The sequence below is a fragment of the Meles meles genome, chromosome 3 (assembly GCF_922984935.1).
Source record: "Meles meles chromosome 3, mMelMel3.1 paternal haplotype, whole genome shotgun sequence".
In the NCBI taxonomy this organism is placed as follows: Eukaryota; Metazoa; Chordata; class Mammalia; order Carnivora; family Mustelidae; genus Meles; species Meles meles.
Window position 1 is genome coordinate 4,335,357 of NC_060068.1, and position 10,899 is coordinate 4,346,255.

General features: G+C 58.9%; 1 protein-coding gene across 1 annotated transcript; it reads right to left on the minus strand.

The window, feature by feature from the left end:
* Positions 1 to 1,005: 1,005 nt before the first annotated feature.
* TRIM17 (tripartite motif containing 17) lies at positions 1,006 to 6,935 on the minus strand. Its single transcript, XM_046000005.1, has 7 exons — positions 6,823 to 6,935; positions 4,870 to 5,303; positions 4,155 to 4,250; positions 3,519 to 3,749; positions 2,032 to 2,054; positions 1,840 to 1,940; positions 1,006 to 1,553 (listed from the first exon to the last, which is right to left on the minus strand). Exons 2-7 carry the CDS (start codon positions 5,296 to 5,298, stop codon positions 1,006 to 1,008), a joined length of 1,428 nt encoding a protein of 475 aa, XP_045855961.1. The 5' UTR covers positions 5,299 to 5,303; positions 6,823 to 6,935.
* Positions 6,936 to 10,899: the final 3,964 nt, after the last annotated feature.

Consider the following 10,899-nt stretch of genomic DNA (forward strand, 5'->3'; position numbering starts at 1 on the left):
TTTTTTTTTTTTTGGGAACACCTCGCTTCCGCCCCGGATTGGCCGCGGCCTGTCACGCGGCCCGCGGGCCGGAAGGCATTGGAGGCTGTTTGCCCACTGACTTTGCGGCGGCGCTACCGCGGCCCCCGCGGGCACTGGGAGCCTTGGGGTCGCGTCGGCCTCGCGTCCCGACTAGCTGCAGACCCGGGCCGACCCGGCGCCTGGCGCGTTCGCTGGGTTCCCCCCGCAGCACAGCGGCTGCGAGGACGAGGGCGCCCTGAGGCTGCGAGGGAGAGCCCCCAGCCGTGTCCCGTGAGCCCCTGGACCGGCGCGAGCGGGATGCGTGCAGGGAGGGGCTCTGGTCTCGTTGGGGAAGGCACGCACGGATCGGGGTTCCGGGGTACCCGGCCTGCCACAGGGCTGCGAATGCGCCTGAAAGTGCAGAGAGCGGCGGGTGGAAAGGAGTCCCTCGCACCCGTGACGCCTATCTGAACTGCGCCCCGGCTTGTGCGACATAACGGCTGGAGGGCTCTGAGGTTTTTAGGGATTCGGTTTGCAGAGTTTCGTTTTCCCATCACCGCCCCTTCCCCTCCCCGCTTTGCTGCAAGGTGCAAACACCGAGTGTTTGGAAGACAAAGCGGGTGGATCCTGGAGGCCGTGGCTCTACGTGTAATAACCCGAAGCACGGCGGAGCCAGTCCTCTGGCTCCGTTCCTAGGTGCGCGCGCGTATCCCAGAGCTAGCGCATCACACGCGCCTGGGGCTGGATGTCCTTCCTTGGCATCGGTCCACTAGGGAGCTCAGCGGCTGTCCAAGTTTCCTTCATGAAATGCGTGCGAATATAGCCTCTTATCATTAACTGCTTTAATCGGGATTATGTTTCATTTTAGTGAAAGTGCCTTGCACGGCTGGGGGCTCACCAAGGTGCCAGCAGACAGAAACAAACCTGGCAGGTGGCCTGCGCTGAGCTGCGCCGTCCCACCTTCCCAGGAAACCCGGATCACCCACGCTGCCCCAGCTTCTGTCCCTAGCCCTTCACCCACAGGGTCACTGTAGAGATGACCATCTGGCCTGACTTGGGGGCCCCGAGGCAGAAGAAGGGCTGCAGGGGGCCGGAGAATTCACACTGGGCGTAGGTGTGCAGGTGGGAGCCATCCCTCAGGTTGTAGAAGGACACCTCCCCCGCCTCGAAGTCCAGGAAGACCCCCACGTGGCTGGGGGGCTCGGCCAGCGTGACCGGGGTTGGGGCGGCCATGACCGGCAGGTACTTCTTCCCCTTGCACAGCTGCACCACCCAGAACCCATTTTCTGGGGACTTGGGGACCTTGTCCCTGCGGCTCACGTTGTCCCTGCACACGCCCAGTGCCCAGAGCGCATCGCCTGTGAGGTTCATGCCCACCTCCCAGTAGTGCCTGCCGGAAGAGAAGATCTGCTGGCCCACCGCGCAGGGGTAGGCCAGGAATCGGTCCTTGCTGGGGGGCACGCCCCCCAGGGGCGGCGTCAGGTAGCGCCTCTGCCGGCTCTCATACAGCAGGAGGTAGGGGTACGCGGTGGTGGGGTCGGGCACCACATCCTCTGCAGACAGGCCCGGGCCGTGGGGAGAGGGCGCCGGTCATCCCTGCTGTCCCCCACCGGCCCCTACGCCTCCCCCAGGAGCCTGGGTCCCTGTCCCTATCAGTGGTCCTATGGAGAAGGAGCCAGGGGTCCGTGTGGGCATCTCCACATGGGTCACCACGGGGACACAATGGAAAGCACGCCCTGGAGCAGCAGGTCGGGACAACTGTCGCCCCCATTGCGGGCTCCCTCGGAGTGACCAGGGGCGGGGCGGGGAGTCGTCCAGCGACCCTGGGCCCCTGCTTACCTTGAAAACTCTTGAGCACCTCTATCTGCCCAGGGACCCTGCAGACGGTCCTCAGCACAGTCGGGGTGGCCTCCGGGTACTGGACACTCAGGCTGTTCTTCCTCCGGTGGACACAGGTCTCACTGTCCCCGCTGGCCCCATGCGGAGCCCTCCCTGTGCCCATCACTGCCTCCCCCGCAGGTGGCTGCCTACCTGCTCAGGAGCTCTTTCATGTCCTACAAAGCAGGAAGGGGGCAGAGGGGAGGGAGACGGCCAGGACCTTGTTAGGGTTGGGGGCGTCATGTCTGCATTTCTGCAGACCAGAAATGGGAGGGTGCTTTCCCAAGGCCCTGTACCCACTTGTGGGCCATCCCCCTGTCGTGGTTGCACATGGGAAGCCTCCACGTCAGGCCACCAGGCCTCCTGCTCTCCCCCCTTGGAAGCTGTCGGGTCACGAGGGACGGCAGTGGGGGGACATGACCCCCAGTCATCAAATGGGGCCTTTGGTACTTTAGCCTGGCCTTGAGTGAGTCAGATGGGGGGACATGACCCCCAGTCATCAAATGGGGCCTCTGGTACTTTAGCCCGGCCTTGAGTGAGTCAGATGTCCGTGTACTCTCCTGCAGACCAGCTGCTTTTTAATAGTAGACAAAGCGCTCCCCAACATTTGGGCAATTGTCTAGTTTGTCATCGCAGGAGGCGGTTTCCTGGGTGCAAAGCCCACGGGAGGTCAGGAGAACAGGCAAACGTGGGGACTGACTCAGGCAAACAGGATGCCCAGCGCCCGGCAGGCGGCCTCTGCCTCTGGTGTGTAAACATGTCCGTGCGTGCATGTGTGTGTGCGTGCGTGCATGCACGTGTCGGGAATCCTGTCTGCTGCCAGGGATTCCATCGCTCCCCGTGCTTGACACCTGTCCCACTTGTGGGGCACCACAGCCCCCTGTGGTCAGGCCCTTGTTGGGCTGCCTTGGCCCTGCCTTTGCTCCTGTCCTGCCGGTAGTCGCATGACTCTCTCCTGCCTGCAAAGTCATGGGTGCCTATCTGGGCAGTGTGTCTATGCCCCACGTCACCATGCTGACCACAGCTGCCCCAGGCCACCTCCCTGCAGGCCTAGAGCCTGGACAGACTGTCTTCTAAATGCATACGCCTCAGCCCCAAGCCCCAAGGCCTCAGAAGGTGGCTGTACTTGGAGATGAGGTCTTTACAGAGGTGGTTATGGTGACTAGGGTGGGCCCTGATCCCGTAGGATGGGTGCCCCTGCAGAAGAGGAGATGTGGACCCAGAAACACACAGAGAACAGTTTCCATAGTGTAGTGGTTATAACGTTCACCTCACACACAGAGAACACAGCTGTCTGTGACGGGGAGGAGCGAAGCCTGCGGAGGAGCCGGCGCTGCCCACCCCGGGAACGCAGACTCCCAGCCCCCAGACCCCCAAGAAAATACACGTCTGCTGTGTGAGCCTCAGGCCTGTGGTCCTTGTCATTCAGCCTTGGCTGACCTTGTCAGAGCCTTTCCTGCAGTGGTGGGGGCAGAGGTACAAGGACAGCACACTTGGGCCTGAGCCCCTCCCCCACACCCAGGTGACCAGGGGTGCTGAGCTCTTTCCCCTCCCCCCCAAGGCCAGCAAGGGTGCTGGGATCTTTCCCTTCCCCTGCCAGGCCTGCAGGTCAGGCTGGCAGGGCTGCGGTCGACCCTCACCTGCAGCATCTGCAGGGGTGTGTGCTCGTTCCTGTCCTCCAGCTGCAGCAGCAGCCTCTCCAGGGCGTGGCTCTGCCTCTCCAGGGTGGCCGAGCTCTCCTGCAGCTTGGCCACCACCTCCTCCTCCTCCTCCTTCAGGGCCTGGAGGACACGCTGCTCCTCCTCCACCAGAAGGAGGCCCATCTTTTGAAACTCCACCAGGATGCGCTGTCTCTGCTCCCTAACCTTCACCTGCAGGGGGTTGTGGGGGCAGACATGAGGACCTGCTGCCTGCGATGTCCTCTCCCTTCCTGGCTGGCTGCACCCACCAGCTTGGATGCTGGCCTCCTCCTGGCCCTGGGCCCTGATGACCCACAGAAAAGCCCTCCTGGGAGGGGTGGGAGCATTCATGGGGTCGCCTGGGGGGGTCCCCACCACCTGCGTGCCCTCATTCCTGTGTCTGTGACACGGCCAGCCTGTGCTGACCTCAGGTTCTCTGTCCTGATTCTGGTGGGACTCTGAGCTTGGGATGTGTGTTCACAGCCTCTGCCCCCTATCGAGGGCTCATGCAGGCCCTGCAGGGGCTCTGGGGCCGCAGGCCAGGCTCTCCCACCCCACAGGGCTGCTGTGAGCACCCACCCTGGCCCCAGCACCTGCCTGCCACTCAGCCAAGGCCTGTTTCTCCCTGGCCTGCAGCTTCCCCGTCTTCATCAACTCCTCCCGGAAGTGCCCCATGTCCGCCTCCAGCTTCAACTGTGGGACACACAGGCCGCAGGATTGGGGTCCGAGGCCCCTCATTCCTGGGCATCTGGGTGCAGCCCCCAGAGGCTCACCCTCCAGGAACACCATGAGGGGGGCTGCAGGTGGACACACACCTCCCAAAACATGCCCCTTTGTCAAGAGGGTTGTTTGGGCTGGAGCCAGCTGAGGATGATCAGACTCAGAAAGACACTTTCCCAGGCCTGCCCTCTCCTAAGGATCAGACTGCTGAGCAGTGAGAGGTGCCACGACCCCCCTCTCCTGGGGAGTTTCACGGTCAAACAGGGAGAAGGACCATGGGGGGTGATGAGGTCACCAGCATGGAGCCCCCCACACCAGGGTTCGTGCCCTCGCACCTCCTGTCCAGTGCCCGGCAAGGACACAGGGCAGAGCCAGCCATCGGGAACCAGAGCTGAGGGAGCCCTGACTGGAGGGACCTGGGCACGGCCTCCATCAGCCAGAACTTCCCAACAGCTGTGATGGGAGCGTGCGGACGCTTCGGTCACATGGTCCCACACTTGGGCTGTCCCTTATGGCAGCCATTCTCCTGCCAGCCTCCTAACGCATGTACTTGGCCTCCGTGTGCACCCCGCTCTCCTGAGCCTGGACGCACCCTGTACTCCTGCACAGCCTCCTCGATGGGGACCACCCTGTGGGGCCGGTGCACCCGGGACTCCCTGCAGACGACACAGATGGGGCTCTGGTCGTCCTCACAGAAGAGCTTCAGCAGCTCCTGGTGCGCCCTGCACAGGTCGCGGCTCTGGAAGGCCGGGTGCTGCCGCGCCATCTCAGCCACCTTGGTCAGCAGGCGGTTGGGCCGCAGGTTCCTTTGAGGGGACAGCTCACGGCACTCGGGGCAGGGGAAGGAGCCCCGCCGCTTCTTGCCCCCTTTCCTGCTCTTGGCCTTCTCCCAGGTTAGCTGGATGCACTCCCGGCAGAAGTTGTGGCCGCAGGCCGTCATCACGGGGTCCGTGAAGTAATCGAGGCAGATGGAGCACGTGGCCTCCTCCTGCAGTTTTCTGGCAAGTTCCAGGGCATCCATGTCTCCTGGGGAAGGAGCAGGAGATCCCTCATACCCTCTGGTGGAGAGCCTTGTCTTTGGCCGGCCCCACCCATGTTAGGGAAAATCATGCTAAGTTGGTTCAGTGTGCCCCCCCAATAGGAGGTTCCTCAGTCCCCCACGGACCTGTCTAGAGCAAGAATCCTGTTAGGCCCATCTGGCAAGAATCTCCCTCCCCATGCCACCTCTTAGTGACTTTCCATCACTGACCTCCCCACCCCCTGCTCTTTGGCCATAAATCCCCACTTGTCCATCCTATGTTGAGATGAGCCAGTTTTCCACTGGGATCTCTTTCCCCCTATTGCAATAACCGTGAAAAAACCTTGTTTGTAGAAACCCCGGTTTCTAGTGTTGTAACTACAGACGGACTCTGGCCTTCCTTGACAAGGTGTGGTGCAGAAAAGACAGTCGTGTGTGCGTGCATGCACAGACCAGAGCGACGCGAACCCAGGTCCAACTGCAGACACACACAGTATGCACACGTGCAAATACACAGTATACATGCATGCACACACAAAGAGTATTCACACAGGTACACACATAGTATGCACACATGCATACAAGCAGCATACACATGCAAGCGCACGGGGTATGCACACATGAACGCAAAGACAGTTGCACACATGCACAGAGCATGTACAATGCACACACATGTACACGCACACACGTGTCCACGCATTTGTGAACACAGTATCCACACATGCACACACGTGTATCCACACATGCACACACACGTATCCACACATGCATACGGAGTATCCACACACACACGCACACAGTATACACACGCACACAACATGTACCCACATACGCACGTGCACAGTATCCACACATAAACACATGCACACACATGTATATACATGCACGCGCACCATATGCACACATGTATACACACAGTATCCACACACACGCACAGTATCCACACACGGAGCTCATACACCTGCGCACACACTCTGGGGTACCAGTACCCTGACCTCATGCCTCAGAGGCCCAAAACCCCTACGCAGGTCACAGGCGGCTGCTAGAACTGTGCTAGAGGCTGGCGTGCACATCGCCCCTGGGCTGCACGCACTACCCCAGCTCCTGGCTCTGCAGTCCTCTAAAGTGGTGGACGCTGGCAGCCTCACACCGTCCACGGGCCTTGAGGGGTTCCCTTTATTGGAGCTAACCTCTGCAGAGGGCTAGGGCTCAGTCTCCCCCCTCAGCTCTCAGCCACCAGAGGCGCACTGCCGCGCCCCCAGCAGAAGCGGGCGTAAGCGCGGCAGTCAGGAGTGCTGGGGTTCCGCTAAGGATGGGGGTGGTGGGGAGAGCCGCCCAAGGACCTCAGGCCAGTGAAGACCGACAGGCCCCCTCGGTCCGGGAATGCTCTTCCGTAAATGCCGGGGAAACCCGTCCACTGTCTGGTTCCAGTTGGTAACCATATTCAAAGCGGGGTCTGCTACTCGGGCAGCGGCGCCCACTGTGCGACCGCCGCTGGCCCGGGGGTCTTAAGGGGCTGATACTCACGGGGGAGGGGGCGGCCGGCCGCACTTCGAAGGGCGTAGGCAGCCAAGGGCACAAACAGCTCCCCGGAAAGCCTGTGCGCTGAAGACCTTCTGGGAGGGGGTGCGGGAGTGCGGGAGCGCAGGGGGCCGCCAGGGCCCGGGGCTTTGTGACGTCAGCAGGGGCGGGGGCGACCGCAGGGGCGGGGCGGGGGGAGGCTAGCTATGGGGTGTGGGTTGTCAGCAGCCTGAAGAGGGTGGGGCGGAAGCCTCTTGACAGGAGAGGGCGAGCTCAGAGTTGGCCAGGGTGGGGGAAGGAGGTCTCTGGGTGGAGATGAAGGGGGTCGCCCCGTTGGGGGAGGTGAAGGGGTCTCTGGGGGAGAAGAAGGGGGACGCCCCGTTGAGGGAGGTGAAGGGGTTTCTGGGTGGAGATGAACGGGGTCGCCCCGTTGGGGGAGGTGAAAGGCTCTGGAGGGTATGAAGGGGGATCGCCCCATTGCGGGTGCAGAACGGATCTCTGGGGTCGGGGGGAGTTGATGCGGGGAGGTCGCCGCGTTGAGGGAGGTGAGGGGCTTCTCTGCCAGGCCCACAGCGGCCCCACCTCTCTGGTGCATGGGTTAGTGGTCATGCCTTGGAGAGGGGATGGGGTGGCAACCAGATCTTGGGTTAGGGAAGAAGGGGTGGAGGGGCTCCAGCAGGGTTGAGCCCTTGGGGTCTTGCCAGTGGGAGGTGGTTGGCGGGCTGCTGCCCCCAACCCTGACCTAGCCCTGGCTGGTGGCTGCTTGTCCCCAAGTCCTGGGCCCTGGGGGAGAGGGCAGATGAGGAAACAGCCTGGGCCTGCATAGGAGGGCGGGAAAGCAGTTGGGCGCTGTAGACTCACGCGGGTATAGACGCACGCGGGTGTAGACACACGCAAGGACATTCTGGCAGCTCAGCCAGGGTCTGCACCTGAGCGATGCAGGAGGGAGACAGGGTGGACCACCTGCTGATTCTAATCTCCCCTCCAGAAGGCCATCCTCTCTGCTGTCCTTTCCACCAGTGAGGGGATTCTTGGCAGAGGGTTCCTTTCCATTTAGGAAATGGAGTCACAGAACGCTTAAAACTTTAAAATAATTTCAAGAAAACACACAAGAGAGCAATGGATCCCATGTACTAACCCCCTTTAGGGTGTTTGCTGCCTCTGTCCTGATGTTTTGTCTTGGGGGGAGAATGTTTGTGTGGCTTGAGCCAACCCCAGGCCCCGCTGCTCTCACACCCACCTGCTGCTTTCTGCAGGGGAGGGAATATTGGGATCCTGCCTGTTACACCGGGGAAAGACCTCATGTGTTATGCATGCATTGGGGAGCCCGCCAAGGAACTCTCCAGCTTGTCAAACGGTGACGGCTTCTGGGAACAGAAGGTGCACACCTGACTCAGTAAGGGAGAGGGGAGAAGTGGCTCCATGGGTCCAAAAGCAGGTCCCTTTAGGAAAGGCAAGTGGGTGTGGAGAAGAAGGGGAGGCAAGAAAGCCTGTGACCCTGTTTGTCTATACAGCTGTGAGCAGCTTTCCCATCCCCCTTGGGTGGAAAGCTGATCCCAGAGGGCTCTGGGCAGCCTCCTGTCCCAGAACTTCCCCAAGAAGGGAAGTTCTCAGGAGGCTTTCTTTCACACCTGTTGAATCTGCAGTGTCTTTATCTTAAAATAAGGTGGGACTTCTGGAGCCGGGAGTGGCCCCCATGCTTCCCACGCATCTCCAAAACTGTTTCCTCTGTAACCACTGCACCCAGTAATTCCTTCTTTCATCTGCCCTCCAGTCCTCACCCAGAGTCCACCTGTTGTCCCGACAGTGTGAAAAAAGCTGGGTTGAATCAGGATCCAAATAAGGTGGTGAGATCTTTTAGGACTTTAAGTTGGTCCTGTTCCTCTTCTTTTCCTTATGTATTTTCCCTACTCTTCCTCCCTCTAAATGCCAGTTACTGCCAACATCCGATCTATGCCCTGTGAGTGTCACCTTGCTTCCTTAGAGCATTACTGATTTTTGTCCCTCCATCCTGTGAACGCCTTGCCAAGGGAGCTTTGGTTTACTTTTTTAAAGGATTTTATTTATTTATTTATTTATTTGAGAGAGAGAGAGAGCACGCATACGAGTGGAGGAGAGGGGCAGGGGCAGAGGGAGAAGCGGATGCCCCACTGAAAGGGAGCCTGACGCGGGGCTCGATCCTAAGACCCTGGGATCACGACCTGAGCTGAGATCAGGAGTCAGGTGCTCAGCTCACTGGGCCACCCTGGCGCCCCAGCCCCTGGGCAACTTTAAACAACCCAGTGTGGGGCAGCCAGCTCCCATGTCTGTGCAGGGGAGGTGCCCAGCATGGCTCTTTGTAAAACTGTCCAAAAGCATCTCGCTGTAAGAGCAAACACAGTGAAAGGTGAGAGGTTTGGTTCTCCTTGTGGAACATGAGAGACCCCCCTCCCCCTTTCTCTTCTCTCTCTGTGGGGACAATTTCTGGGTTGGAAGCAGATTTCCTTGTATTTCATTGTATTTCCCCAGCATGAGCAGGCCACCACAGTTGGAACTAGGTTGGTTTAGAGCGTGATCCGATTCAAAGATTTGGATGTTTTGTTTCTATCCACATTTGCCACATTGAGTCAGAGAAAGAAACACAAAATTAAAGTCTGAAAGGAAATAAAAAGTTTCAGTGGATGATTTTTGTGCTAACACTGAGGCCTGTGAATTAAACGGACAAAGCAAAGAATAACAGAAAAGCATATGCATTTTACTTGATGTTAATTTTATGTGCCTTCGTAGTAAGAATTCAAAAACCCAAAGCAACAAACTTGGGGGCTAATATACAATTTTAAGAAAGGGTGATATGGTGTGCAGAACTGACAGGACAAAGGGAGTTTGGGTGGTAAATTGTGGGTGGTGAATGTATGTGGGGAACCAAGGAAATCAGGGTTATTTAGTAAGGTTGACTTATGCAGACTCATTGGGTGCTCCCTCCATCTCTGGTGATAAGGGTTCTTCTCTCTTCCTGCTAGAGGGACAGCAGTGACACCTTCACAGGGGATTTACGGCCTGTTTTAGACACACAGGAGAAGGGCAGGAAGCTCATCCTCGGTCTGTTTTTTCTCACTTGCCTTCGGCTCAAAACTATCCTTATGCCAAACTGGGGATGATAGATTTTGATCCCCTCTAGAGGTTATAGTCAGAGATAAAGCTGGGCGTTGGCTAAAGGGGGTCCAGACATATTTTATTCAGCACTATGGCAAGAGCGGAAAGATGCTGAGAATAAAGTGAGCTGAGCTCCAGACATGGCAAGACTGCTGGAGGTTTGGAGCCGAGAGCCGAGAGAGGGGCTCAGCTCTGACAGGATGTGAGAGATGGAGTGGCTCACACAACGGAAACGTATTGTGCCCCATTTCAGAGGTTGGAAAGTCCAAGATCGAGGTACCGGCAGATTCGGAGTCTGGGGAGAGCCCGGTTCCTGATTCATGGAGGGCATCTGTACACTGTGACCTCACCTGCAGATTGGGCAAGGGTGTCCCTGGAGTCTGTGATAAGGGCACTAATCCATTGGGCGGGCTCTTCCCTCAGGATCTCGTCAGCCCCCAAAGCCCCTTCCTCCAAAACCCATCACACTGGGGTTGGGTTTTCACATTGAATTTTGGAGACACAGCCTGCAGCCGATGGCATCGGTCTGTCAAAACCATGTGACGGCAAGGATGCACAAATATGAGGAGGAACTAGATGGGGCCTCTCAGAGGGGGTCCCTCGCCAGGTGGACTCCACAGGGTTCCTGCTACAGCCGGATGCGGAATGCCACAGGAGAGGTCTCGGGGAGGAGAGGGCTCCCAGGAGCCTGGTTGGTGGGGTCGGGAGAGTCCTTAGGAGCGTTAAAGCTTGACTTTGCACTACGACCTGCTCGGGTCTGTGGGAGGGAGGGGTGCAGTCTTTGCATATGCCATGGTGATGTCCGTGCAGCTGGGAGGACCACTGGCATTCCCGAAAACCGCAGGGGCCATATTGTAGGGACCACAACATGGAGGAAATGGAAGTATACGCCTTTTGGGCGCCAAACTTGGGAGCTAATTCTGACCAGAGTAACAGGCTAGTTCAAACAGC

What these genes read in the sequence shown, in the direction of transcription:
- TRIM17 (XM_046000005.1), bottom strand. Translation starts at nt 5,298, where the DNA reads ATGGATGCCCTGGAACTTGCCAGAAAACTGCAGGAGGAGGCCACGTGC. An exon ending in AGGCTGTGCAGGAGTACAGG is followed by an intron (nt 4,251 to 4,869) that starts GTGCGTCCAGGC and finishes TGTGTCCCACAG; the next exon opens with TTGAAGCTGGAGGCGGACAT. An exon ending in AGGCCTTGGCTGAGTGGCAG is followed by an intron (nt 3,750 to 4,154) that starts GCAGGTGCTGGG and finishes AACCCCCTGCAG; the next exon opens with GTGAAGGTTAGGGAGCAGAG.